General features: G+C 36.6%; 1 protein-coding gene and 1 pseudogene across 1 annotated transcript; both read left to right on the forward strand.

Annotated features, from left to right (window-relative positions):
• Positions 1-925: 925 nt before the first annotated feature.
• On the forward strand, positions 926-9,529 carry LOC113296811 (ubiquinone biosynthesis monooxygenase COQ6, mitochondrial-like). Its single transcript, XM_026545159.1, has 11 exons — positions 926-1,136; positions 1,534-1,692; positions 2,008-2,092; positions 3,345-3,444; positions 4,131-4,274; positions 5,193-5,251; positions 6,324-6,391; positions 6,478-6,529; positions 7,349-7,522; positions 7,699-8,259; positions 9,096-9,529. The coding sequence occupies exons 2-11, from the start codon at positions 1,661-1,663 to the stop codon at positions 9,309-9,311; spliced, it is 1,491 nt and encodes a 496-aa protein (XP_026400944.1). The 5' UTR covers positions 926-1,136; positions 1,534-1,660; the 3' UTR covers positions 9,312-9,529.
• A 1,162-nt stretch (positions 9,530-10,691) lies between these two features.
• LOC113294435 lies at positions 10,692-12,237 on the forward strand (annotated as a pseudogene).
• The last annotated feature ends 1,221 nt before the right edge of the window (positions 12,238-13,458 follow it).

The raw sequence follows: 13,458 nt of genomic DNA on the forward strand, positions 1-13,458 counted from the left end.
TTTTTTTATATAATTGAAATAATACAGGTTGTGCGTTAAAGATCATCAACTGGAAATCCAACCTTTGGTTATTGATTGATATTGATTGATCCTTGGACATTGGTCTTTGGTACCGTCCAAGTTATCTCTCTTTGATAAAGACTCGCAGATTTCCATTTGCTTGAGTAAAGAACAAATCGAGAGATTGAGATATAAACTCTTTGATATATCTTTTTATTGATTGAGTCTAACTGTCTAGTTGATTCTCATAAAAAGTATATTGGAGTTTGTCCATACAGATTGCTAAGCGAAATATTGGGTGATGTTGTTAGACCCCCGCTTTTTCATTTTGATAATTGGTGTGGCAATTTCTCCATCGCTAAGAGGGTTGACATAACTCCAAAAGGGAAAAATGATTTTGTATCGAAGGTTGGTGATTTAATTGTTAATGCGACCTGTGTAATTCCTTCAAAGGTCCATATTTTGATGGTTGCAGTTGGCATTGATGTAGACAATTTACCGGTTATAATTGGTAGGGATGATTATAAAATCTGGGACTTGGATCAAAAAGGTGTTTACTCTGTCAAGTCTGCTAAGGCTTCTTTGAGAACTATTTATGAGGAAAGTACAACAACAAAGTTAATTTGGAAGGCGATAGTGCACCCTACTGCTGCTATTCGGTATTGGAAGATTTGGAAGGTGGAGTGTTGCGCAACTCAATACCATGTGGTTAAGAAGCCAGGTATGGAGATACCAACTCGAACTTCTTTTTTTCATTACATGGCCTAATTTCGTGTACATTCTTTGCTTTTTATCGACGGAGTAAAAAAAAAGGTCCCACTTCTACCACGCCATTTGCATTTTCCCCGGTTTTGGACCTGTGGTCCTTCTGGTACCACGCCAAATGCATTTTCTTTTGCGTGTCACCGACTCACCGGCTTGTAGCTTTCTATACATTTGTGCCAAATGAAGACTAAATGCCGCCAAACGCAACCAAAATCGGCAAACACCTGAAAGCAAAATCCTAAACAAACAAAAACAGAAGAGAAGAGAACAGAAGAGAAGGAGAGGGGGTAATCGAGATCGAGTGAGAGCAAGCAAGTAGACAAACGGCAGAGAGAGGGGGAAAACGAAGAAGATCGAAAGGATGATAAAAGGTAAGATTTAGGGTTTTATTTGCCCGTGTTAATCTTATTATTTACCTCAACTTTTCTTACTCTATTTCCATTATAGAACAATGATTCCAGAAATTATGTCTGTCTTGAATCATTTTGTGACAGGGTTTAGTCTCGTTGGCTGATTTGGTTAGGGTTTTGGAATTTGTGTATACTTAGTCGATTGTTGTTGATTATTACCCTTTCTAGTAACTTGGACTTGTATAAGATCAGCATTAGGATGCAAAAGGGTATATAGTATATATATGTTTTCATCCTTAGCATGCATATGGCTTTGGAAACTAGACTTGGAATCTGTTACTTGGGTTTCGGTAAAGCACTGGGGTGGTATTGTGTATCTAAGTATGTCTTAATTCTACATTGATTTGTGTTTTATCAGGTAACTCGAGGCTTAATTGACATGGGAGATTTTGCGGATTTTAAGTATTATCTGTGAACTGCCAGCAATATCCAGTGTTTGTAAACCAGGTTTCTAAACCTACTGCAGTTTACTGAAGAAATCAAAGATGCGGGTCAAGATTGATTGTCTCTCTTCTAGGTAGGCGCCTGTGTTCTAATGAGTACCATGTAGCCAAAATATTTCAGCAGTTTGTAAGACTAGATAAGCCTTTAAAATGGGAACAACTTTTAAAGTTTGGTGTTTGAACACAATTTAATTGGAAAATTATCTGTAATTGTTTTGAATTGTTAGTTACATAATGGTCATACGTGTATTTGGACACACTGTGTCCAGATGCTTATCTAAGGTTATTTTTCTGTAGTTCGCGATGAACTGAATTGCAAAGAGTAAGTAGTAAGTGGTGATTACGTATTTTTTCTGGGATACTGATTACTGATATTTTATTTGGTATAGGTATCTTGCTAGAAAAGCGGTAGCAAACACCATTGACGCGATCAAAGTTTCAAAGAAGGGTTTTAGTAATGATGCGCTGGCAAGGGTACAAAGTTTTACCTTTTATAATCGATGCAAAAATATGAAATGCCCTTGTGCGTGGATGAACATTTTTCTAAATTTTTCTTTCTATCCTGGATTGTCATAATTACTTGGCAGATTTTGTTTCTTCGAATCAGTTGATAATCATTCAGACTCTAGTTAACTGATCAATAATATATTTGTAGTGTTAGTCTGTCGTTATATTATTTTTGCAGTGTTTTACCTGGAGTGTGAAATAACACCAGTAGTTATAATTTGAGATACTCGATTTGCTCTAAGTAGAATATTCGATAGGTGGAACTTCAAACTTAATGAGTACCCTTGACTACATGGTATCTAGCTAGAACTTGGCACAATAAAAAGTGGGGGTATTAAAGAGACATGATTTTCTGACTGGCTCTTTCTTCTTGCAAAAGGTTTCCATGATTACAAGTTTTTGTTAGATTTGTAGTTCAGTATTGAATACATCTTGTGTTATTAACGACGGTGTATGTTAAATGAGTCTTCTTTTTCTTTTTATTTGCTAAGTCAAAAATTTTATTGAAAGCAAAGATTAATTACAAAAGAATTAAGAAAAAAAGGTCAATGCGACCCCAAAAAACTTAAATGAATCTATAAGAACTTTGTTCCCGGCCCTCAATGCATTTGAGGAAGTCGCATATTGAGTAAGTCAGCAGATCTAGAAAGTGTGAGCTGGACTGGTAGTTCAATTTATAGTTCGGTTGGTAATTTCCGTTCACAATTAGGTACTGCTACAATCTTTCTGTAATTTGCTGAGTGTTTTATTGACTGCTTCATCTTTAGAGCTGATTGGGTCATTAAGGTCAGCCTAGTACATTACTTAAATCAAATGACTTTACCCGATTTATTTAAGCATTCAATTTATCTAGGTAACTGTGCTCCATTTTACAGTTCACTTTTCCTCCTTTCACTTGCAAAGGTGGATCACAACGTTTAAACTTGCTATTCTTCAATCTGTTCACCTAATCTGATAATGTCCTATTTATTGTGATCGATAAAAGCATTTCCCCGCTACATTTTAACGCTTGCTTTGTTTTTGCTCATTATAAATCTTTGCCGGTTTATAAATTATTCCTCGATTTTTTTTATTGTGATCATGATATTTGTCTTTCTATGCTCATATTTTAATTTCTTCACGCCTACTATCTTTAGAATATCACTGCTTTTTAAAGAGTTTCATTTTTGTTCAACTGGAACTCTTTCAAGGTGCTAATTAGTTTGCTTCAAATGCATAGGAGCACAAGCTGAAGTCTGGGTTAGCAAGTAATGCGGACCAGCATGACATTGCTATTGTTGGAGGAGGCATGGTTGGGATGGCTCTTGCTTGTGCTCTGTGTAAGTTCCGATACTGATGAATATGAACTTCCATCTAGAATCCTTAATGTGTTGATTTGATATATTGTTGATCACTCAGACCTAAGCAACAATTTCGACTAACTTGTTGCAATAGTAACTGATTCATGTCCTTGGATGATATCCATTTCAATGGACATCTTGGTAGCAGATTTATTCAGTAGTCCAGACCAGGTTGGCAACGTAATGTTGTTTATATATTGTGAGTCTTGTTTAACTATTGATTCTCAATGTCTCAGCTCTCATCTTATGGTTGCTCTATAACAAGTTTTAGAGTCTTGCTTTGTCGTAATCATAACATGCCATAGATATAGTATTGCCAAAGCTAAAATTGAATCATTCGAAGTGTCAGTAAAATAAACACATTGGTTAGTTCATTAGAAATATGGAATTTGTTACTTGCCTAGTTGTCAAATACATGAAAATGGATTGTTCTCTTGTTTCAAAGTAGTTGGAGGTTTGTCAAATGTCTTTGTCTTCTATGGGATTGTTGAGGTGGGATTCTGGAAACTTAGGTATGGTCGTCTAATAACTCATAGTCATAGTATCACTAAGGGAAGGTTGAAAAATGACAGTTCGATATTATTAATTGCAGAAGGTTCTCAAATATGAAATTTCATACAATGCTTTTCACTTTACTGAGTCATTTTTATCTTTGGACTTTGCAGCTAGCAATCCATTGACAAAACATTTGAATGTTGCAATAATTGATAGCAACCCTGCCCTGGGAAGGATGGATGGCATCAAGAAAGGTGAACTTCCTGATCCTAGGGTCAGCGCGATCACTCCAGCTACAATTTCATTTTTCAAAGGTACTTTATTTGATGTACTTATTAAACAGTGTTTATGTGAATTATATATTCTTTTGGTTCACTGGTCCATTTTATTTATCAAAACTCGTGTATATTAACTGAACATAAACTACTAAGCTTAGGGAGTTTCTATCCGCAATGCTGAGTTGTAATATTGTTCAAAGGAGCTGGAAATTTACAATGTTCTTAGTTTTGATCTCATGTCTGTTATAGCTTGCCTGGTCCTGGAAACTTACCATATCTGTAGTTTTGATTTCATGTCTGTTATGGTTTGCGTGGTCCTGGAAACATTTATTGAAGTCTTATTGACTAATTTTGATAATGCTACATTGTGGAACTGATTGACTCTGTTGCATCTTAACCCTAGAACACATCACGAGGCATCATTTCATGAACATGGATATGGAATCCTGTGTTTAAATTGATCTCATTTTTTGGCAAGGCTGAAGGTAAAAAGAAAAAGAAAGATTGGCCTTCTGTATTATGATTATATTCTGATACAAATACCATTGTTTGTTTGGCTAGTTAATCTGAACTCTTACATGGAAATGAAATAACTAGAAAACAATGTTGAAAAGTACAGAAAAACATGAACAGGATTTGAATAGCCACCCTTTTGGACTTACTGCCTAATGTTGTTTCTTAAAGATGCTCAAATATGTTTTCCACTTTTCCTTCATTGAATACTTGATAAGGTAACATGAGTATGTGAGTGTGTTTTTTAAAGTCATGCACTATCATTGCCTTTGAGCAAGCCACGTATTCGATAGATTATTTCGACATACGTGTACTGATAGTGGTTGGGTTAGTATGGTGTGCCACAGAACCATTAGTGTGTCTTCAAGAATGAAACCTCTATTGGGTTATAAGAAGAGCACTCATGTTTTATTGGTTTCTTATTGAAGTTCAACTTTGCAGATGTGGGTGCTTGGCAATACGTTCAAGAAAATCGACATGCAATTTTCGATCAGATGCAGGTAATAATTGGTGGTTAAGTCATATATGGTGCAATCATCAGATGTTAAGCTTGCTTAGAAGTACCCGACTGTCTCTATATACTTTATATGCTCGTGTCTTGGGTTCATGAGGTTATCTTTGGATCTTAGAAAGTTTGTTTCATCTAATATATACGAAAGACATAACATCTACAGCATATGATTGATTCCAGTCTTTAATTCTCCCACCTGGGTGCTAACAAGTTAAATGGTTCCCATTTTCTCGTTGTCATGAAATCATCCTTTTCTTGTTTTTTGTAAAGAAAAATGTTGAAATCATTTCATATCAGTTGTGCGATCACTATAGCAACCATATTGGGTTCTTCTGCATTAACATCGTAGCTGATCAGTTAGAGGACTTAATCTTGAGAACTGCTCAATGGAAGTGAGGTTCCTTTAAAGCATCCTTATCGAGGTTTCTTTTGATGTGTGGTTCAGCAAAAGACATTTATGACTTTTGAAGGCAAGGTTTGTCTTCACGTGTTACCTGAATGTGTCGATCTTAGAATTTTTAAGCTTGGATATTCTGCACCATAGAAGGTAATATTCAAGTTGTCAAGTTCTGTTGCCTAAAAAGTTTAAAAAATGCCATGTAAATGAAATCCTCCGAGCATAGGATGACCAATTCAGTTCTTAGATAAAGAACATGCACAGTAGCACTTGAGCAGTCATCAGGTAGTTGCACAAATACCTTTTCTGATACTATTTCCCGGTTTCCTTGCTTATGATAATTGAATATTAAAAATGTTTCGCGTGTTTTCCTTGGTGAGGTTATGGCAGTGGCTGATGAGTTGGCTATTAAGTAGCTAAAATTGTAAGGCACTCAGGAGCCCATGCTTTTTCTTTAGTATTTTGTTTTGCTACGTTAAACTGTAGAATATGTTATGGTTCGTAGGCATAAGTGCTTGTGGGCTCATCTGCTATCAGATTTTTCGCCTACTATGCTGTTTAAAACATGTCGAAGCTTCCCTCTTAGCATCTCCCGATCTCCCAAATTGGGACTCATTTATTTGCCGATTTACTGAACTTTTGTGTTTCCCTGTTACTTTTGTAGGTTTGGGACTACACTGGATCAGGGTACACTAGGTACAATGCAAAGGATCTGGGTAAAGAAATGCTAGGGTGAGCATTCATCGGATCTCGACCCTTACTTATTGTTGTCGTACCGTTAGCAGATAATAATGTGTTTCTTTTGCGAATGTCTTCAGGTGTGTGGTGGAGAATAAGGTTCTTCACAGTTCTCTATTGTCGTGTTTTAAGGTATATCTTTCAGCACTTGGATATGATTATACATTTTGGGGCGTTATAAATTAATTTCCCAATATTTTAAGAGTTCATGCTATCAACTTGCTTGTCCCGAAAGTGTTGCATTTGCCATTTTATCAAGTTATGCTGTTTTTGGTAACATCAAGATTATCTGTTAAGTTAACTAAATGAAAGATGTTGTTATCCGAAGATTTTTCTTGAATTTGTTTCGCTTGATGTTCAATTTTTAAATCATTTGATCGATACAGTCATACTTCGAAAATCTAGTTGCTGATCGTCTTTTCGCTGTTGTAAATCTTCTCGAACCTTGTAACGGGTCATAATACAATATGGGCAATGTAAGATCGACTTCAGACGTAAGATTCCTATGAACTGAACCATGCTGAATTTTGATGAACACCTAACATATAACAGAAAATCACCTGATAGTATTCTAACACCTTTTAAATTCGTTTACGTTAGTTTATATTACTTTGGATTCATTCAAATCCCTGATACTGGTGTCTATTGATCGGTCAGAAAATTTGTACTCAGTTTATCTGGTCTGACTTTATTATTTAACTTGTTTTAATCTATGTACATCCTCGATGCTGTGTGCCTGTGTCTATTGTTTGGTCACGTAGTTTATAGTTTTGACTTCATTATCTTAATGTGTACAATTATGTCCAACCTTTTGATGTGAACCAAAATGAGGTCTGATAGCTGACTCGTTATAACCAGTAGCTCCATTGAATTCCATCTATGTTGCTTTTTCCATTAACATGAGGTTAAGATGTAATTTCATTGTCTAATACTTGGTACTACTGAATGAAGGATAAAGATTTCCATAAGACCATCTATCCTTCCAGGCTGACTTCAATGGATTTATTGTCACGACCACCTGCTAAAGGACCAGATGGCAATTCAGGTGATTCTACGTTGCACAGTCGCGGTAGCTCGGCAAAGCTGGATCTAAGCGATGGAAACAGCATATATGCAAAGTTGGTGGTAATCTCAAATTGCTAGTGATAGATTATTTCCTAATTTTAGAATTAAAATGGGCAATGTCCCTTGTAGTGAAGGACTCCATATTCTTCTCCTGTTGCACTTTCAAGTTTCAAGCAAACCTCTGAAAAGAGGAATATTATTTCAAAAGATGGGCCTTAAACCGTTGATTGTTTCAGGTCGGTGCTGATGGTGGACAGTCACGTGTTAGGGAGTTAGCAGGAATCCAAACAACTGGATGGAAATATCCTCAGAGTGCAGTTATCTGCACTGTTGAACATTCTACTGAAAACCAGTGTGCCTGGCAGAGGTTCTTGCCTTCGGGTCCAATTGCACTTTTACCAGTTGGTGACAATTTCAGCAATATTGTATGGAGTATGAGCCCAACTGAAGCCTTGGATCGTAAGACGATGAGCGAGGACATTTTTGTGAGGGAAGTAAACCATGCTCTAGACTATGGATATGGTCCTCATCCTCGGCCAGGTTTACTTGGTAAAGATGGAAAATTTTCTTGGGAGGTGCCACCTAAAGTAGTGAAAGTAGTCTCTGAAAGGATGATGTTTCCGTTATCACTGATGCATGCCAAAAAATATGCTTCAAACCATGTAGTTCTCATTGGTGATGCAGCACACACTGTTCATCCTTTGGCTGGCCAAGGCGTTAATTTAGGTTACGCAGACGCAGTTGCACTTTCGAAGATCATTGCTGATGGCATCTCTGTGGGTACTGACATTGGAGAGGTATGTCTTCGATCTCTTAAATTGTGATTGCATTTGACTTGGATTCGATAAGCTGGTCGGATTGCTTCAATCGGTTGAATAACTTATCTTTTCCAACTGTAGTGAACTTTTTGAAACATCATTCAACAATAAAGAATGTATACCAATAAATAAACCATGAAACTTAATCAAGACAATATGAGCCAGTACTGAATTTTGAAATTCTTCAACCATGCTTATAATTTCAGACTACAGGATTATTCTTTTAACGCTTTTTGCATAATGTACATGAGGGAACCCGTTTGAAATCTGAATGTGTTGTAGTTATCAACTGCTCATGGTGAAGTTCATCTGGGTGATATGGATAAAATTAGTCACCAGGTGTCAGGATTTTCTTGTGATTCAAATTTTGAAAGAATCTTGCAATAATTTGTAGTCCTTTCTTATGTGCTTTCTTGTTTGTTGCGCGTTGCACTGAAAACCATTTATTAAGAAATCCGCTTTTTGATTTAAAAGGAACTTTAAAACTACCTTGATAAGTTCTTTCATGTGGGATTCTATTTATCATTAGAAACCTGCTGAAAAAATCTAAATATATTTGAAGTTGATAGTACATTGGTAGTCTTATATGATTCTAGTTGTTTTCATTTTTAATCTGGGATTTTTTTGTCTTCTTTTATTGGAGTGTTAAATGGTTGAATAACCAGATAACTGTAATAAAAGAAACCATCTAAGGTTCTTGGTAAAAGGATGACGATTGAATTAGAATTAGGATTTGGCTTTACTTGGGTTTGAAAGAGTGGTTGTCTGTTATGGATTTGACCAATAAAAACTGTTTTCCTTTTTCGTATATGCAGCTCTCTCTATTGAAGAAGTTTGAATCAGAGAGAAAACCTGCAAATATAATGATGATGGCAATACTAGATGGCTTGCAAAAGGCATACTCAATTGATCTTGGGCCTTTCAATGTTTTACGAGCTGCTGCTTTCAGTGCAGTACAACACATCTCGCCGCTAAAAAAGAATATCGTCTCATATGCCACAGGTGAGCAGAAGTGGCCACTATTTTTGTGACCGCGCACATATTCTTGACTGGTCCTAGTATTTCAAATGGGCGTACATGATACGTTAGAAATGTTGAATTGTAAATAAAGCAGAAATAGTTGGAGATTTTACCTTTACCCAGTCATTGTGGTAGGAGAAATTGTGCTATGAGTGAATGATTTAAAATGTATTACTTTAAAATAGTTGATTCGCAAGACCCATAAAACACTCCTTCAGTCCTTCCTCTATCTGTCCTTTATTGTTGCTGTAACATTTTAAGACACTCAAGCTCATGTGGAAAAATGGGACCTGACTTGCAAACTCAGCTCCAGGGTCTGTTGCTAAATGGAAAGGGCATGAGCTGGAACATTCTTAACTCAAGCTGAAGCCAACACATTGGGGTTGTACTTTTATTTTGCATAATACCTCAAAAGCACTAGAGTTGCTTAACCCCATCGAGCAAGAAAATGAGCTGCAACATTTCATTTCCGGTTTAACTTAACAGTTTGGCACAAGACAAATTTTATGTATGAAATGTAGGAAATTTTTCAAGAGAGCATCAGGGGATCACTTTTCCGTAGGACCTTTGGAAACTAGGAATCCACTAGTATGCTCTACAACTTTAGGCATCTTTTATATGCTCCGTTAAACTCATTGAAATTTTCTGAAACTTTGGGATGCCATCTACGTTTTACTTATGGTTATATGGACACTATAAGATACTCAAACTACTAATCTCCCAAATATGCGAGTTAGCTCAAGGCCAACCGTTTCAATCCACATCACCTAGAATGTGAATAATGAGCCAACCACGAAATAGAAGAACACAGTGGTACCAACAGTAGATTAAAAGCAAGGATATAAATAGAAATAGTGTCAGACCAAACACTTTGAATAAGACAATGAAACGGTATTCACATTTCATGGTCCACATACATGGTCGACCAAAAAGGACAAACTAGAGATGTTCTTGTGTGGTAATGAGCTGCATGGAAACCGGACAGGATCATGATCTGGGGTTAGGGGTTTGAGGCACCGTTTTTCTTGGCAGTTGGTTCTCAATTTGCAGATTTCACTCATTAGGATCAGAAGAAATTGACACTGTTTTAGACATCATGGATGAGTCTGAAGGGAAAACCGCAAGGGGACTAGGTCCACAGGACCACAGCTCTGTGCTACTTTGACGTATCTCTAATAATGGATCTTCTTTTTCTTCCAATAGCGGAGTGAGGATCAGACGAAAGTGACACTGTAACACGTAATGGATGAGCTGAAAAAAAAAACAACGTAAATCACATTGTGTATACAAAAAATATCACGAACAGAAGACAAAAAATTAGAAGGTATTAAACCATTACAAAAGCTCTGCAGAGTGGAACAAAGAATTCTAGTGAGTAGAGAGCAAGAAAAATGAGTTCTATATTTCAAGTTACACAGCATGTTGTATGTATACCATATCCAGCTCAAGGCCATATAAGTCCAATGCTAAAACTAGCAAAACTTCTTCATAACAAAGGAATTCATATTACTTTTGTTAATACAGAATATAATCATAAATGTTTAATCAAGTCGAGAGGTGTTGAATTTGTTAAAGGTTTACCTGATTTTCAGTTCCATACTATTCCAGATGGATTACCTCCAACTGATGCTGATTCAACACAAGATATCCATTCTCTTTGTTTTTCCACCAAGAAAAACTGTGGAGTTCCATTTCGAAATCTTCTGACGAAACTAAACGAAACGCCGGGGGTTCCTCGTGTTAGTTGCGTGGTTTCTGATGGGATTATGAGTTTTACAGTTGCAGTTGCTAAGGAGTTTGGTCTTCCAGATTACCTGTTTTGGACTACCAGTGCTTGTGGTTTCATGGGTTATTTCCATTACCGTCACCTCCTCGAAAAAGGGTCTCATTCCACTCAAAGGTATGCAGTATCATCGCAAACCCATGCACGTTTGCTAGGATATGTTTTACATATAGCGAAAAACACAATGCTAACAACATTTTTGTTTCTTGCAGATGAGAGTTGCCTAACAAACGGGTACCTTGAACGAATAGTCGATTCAATTCCTGGATTCAATTAATATCCGGCTATAGGATTTCCCTGCTTTTGTACGCACCACAGACCCGAACGATAAAATGATCGATTACCTTGTTGGGGAAACCGAGAATGCAACAAAAAGTTCTGGTATCATCTTGAACACATTTGATGAGTTAGAGAATGTAGTTGTAGACGCAATGCGGTCCGGGAACTTATCATTACCTCCTATCTATACAATTGGTGGTCTTCATTTGCTTATCAATCAAATCCAGCAAACTGATGAGATAAAGTCCATTGGCTCTAATCTATGGAAAGAAGAAACAGAATCTCTAGAATGGCTTAGTACGAAAGAACCCAACTCAGTCGTGTACGTGAATTTTGGCAGTATCACTGTCATGACGACACAGCAATTGGTCGAGTTCGCATGGGGACTTGCTAATAGTAAGCAAAATTTCTTGTGGGTCATTCGACCGGATTTAGTCCAAGGTGATTCAGCAATGTTACCGGTCTAGTTTTTTGAAGAAACGAAAGAAAGATGCTTGTTTCCAACTTGGTGCCCGCAAGAAGAAGTATTGGACCATCCAGCCATAGGTGGCTTCTTGACACACAGTGGTTGGAATTCAACACTGGAAAGTATATCTGGGGGAGTGCCTATGATTTGTTGGCCATTTTTCGCCGAACAACAAACAAATTGTAGGTATGCGTGTGAGCATTGGGGTATTGGTATGGAGATTGATAATGATGTGAAGAGGGATGCAGTTGAGGAGCTAGTGAGAGAATTGATGGAAGGTGAAAAGGGCAAGGAAATGAAGAAAAGAGCAACGGAATGGAAGAGAAAAAGCGAGGAAGCGGTTGCACCTGGTGGCTCATCTTATGTTAATCTGAACAAGATGATTGACGAAATAATGCATGCATGCTAGTACTGAAATTATCGATGAATGTTGCATTTTACAATTCCGCCAAGACAAGTTTCCAAATGATTTGATTTAGTGTTTTGGTCTTCTGAGAGTGATTTGCTTTATAGTAATTCACAGCAAGTAGCTGCTGTGTAACTTGTAAGTACGTATATCCCACGTCTAAAACAGTAGTACTCCATGAAATTTCACAAAATGGTTAAAAAGACCAAAATCAACAATTTCTGGGTGAAATGGACAGTTAGATTTTGATACTGTTTAAATGGCCAAAAATGTAAAAAATAGGCGGGACGTAACCAATTTCATCGTGCATATTTTCAAATACTTTTTCTTATTTTTAATTTACACAAGATGTATCCAGTTTCATCCTTGCTATTTTTTAAATTTAAGTTAGCATGAAACCAGTTTCATCCTTACTATTTTTTTTTTTGACCATTTCACCCAAACTATTTTTTACCCGTCCATTTAAACCGTGATTTAAACATATTTGGAAAAATGACCTATTTTCCGATGAAATTTGGCCTTGACTGCTTTCAAATCCAATTATGTCTCTGAAATATGTCCACTTCTATTACTGAACATATTCAATATCTTTGTTTTACATGATCTTATAAGGTTAACTCTTACAACTCAAGCCTGTTCACTAACTTATAATTTACCGAGGGCATCATATAATTCATATAAGACAAAGCGTTTTCAGATTCATCTTATATGGATTTTGATATTCTTTCCAGTAAACTGATACCACTTTAGCAATGTTACTCCCTCCGGCTAAAATGAAAAAGTGAAAATATCTCTTTTTAAGAAACGGAGATAGTATAATTTTCGAATGAATCTATGTTGGCGGATGCATTTGTACTATATAATTCTCTCGAAAGATGCAGTAGTCTAACAAATAAAACCCGGCTTTAGATGCATAAGCACTGAGATATTCCTCTGATACCAGCACGCTAGTATCTTTTCTCAAAAATCAACTGATTCCGTTCATGCCAAATGTTAGGCCGCCGAACACTCGTAAAAATCTAATATAAAGTGTTTTTATAATCCGTCACATGATGCAATTTTGGTCGGTGGAATAGTTTTTATACGGGAATAAAGTGCGACTAAATTAAGTATGGAACCCATGAGCGGGAAGGTCATCGATTTTTTTTTATTTTCTTTTTCTGATGGAAAGGTCATTGATATATTTAATTGGGGTTTGGCAGTGCAAAAGCCATGACATTTCAT

The sequence above is a fragment of the Papaver somniferum genome, chromosome 7 (assembly GCF_003573695.1).
Source record: "Papaver somniferum cultivar HN1 chromosome 7, ASM357369v1, whole genome shotgun sequence".
Classification (NCBI taxonomy): domain Eukaryota; kingdom Viridiplantae; phylum Streptophyta; class Magnoliopsida; order Ranunculales; family Papaveraceae; genus Papaver; species Papaver somniferum.

What these genes read in the sequence shown, in the direction of transcription:
- LOC113296811 (XM_026545159.1), top strand. Translation starts at nt 1,661, where the DNA reads ATGCGGGTCAAGATTGATTGTCTCTCTTCTAG. An exon ending in ATTGATTGTCTCTCTTCTAG is followed by an intron (nt 1,693 to 2,007) that starts GTAGGCGCCTGT and finishes TATTTGGTATAG; the next exon opens with GTATCTTGCTAGAAAAGCGG. An exon ending in TGGGTACTGACATTGGAGAG is followed by an intron (nt 8,260 to 9,095) that starts GTATGTCTTCGA and finishes TCGTATATGCAG; the next exon opens with CTCTCTCTATTGAAGAAGTT.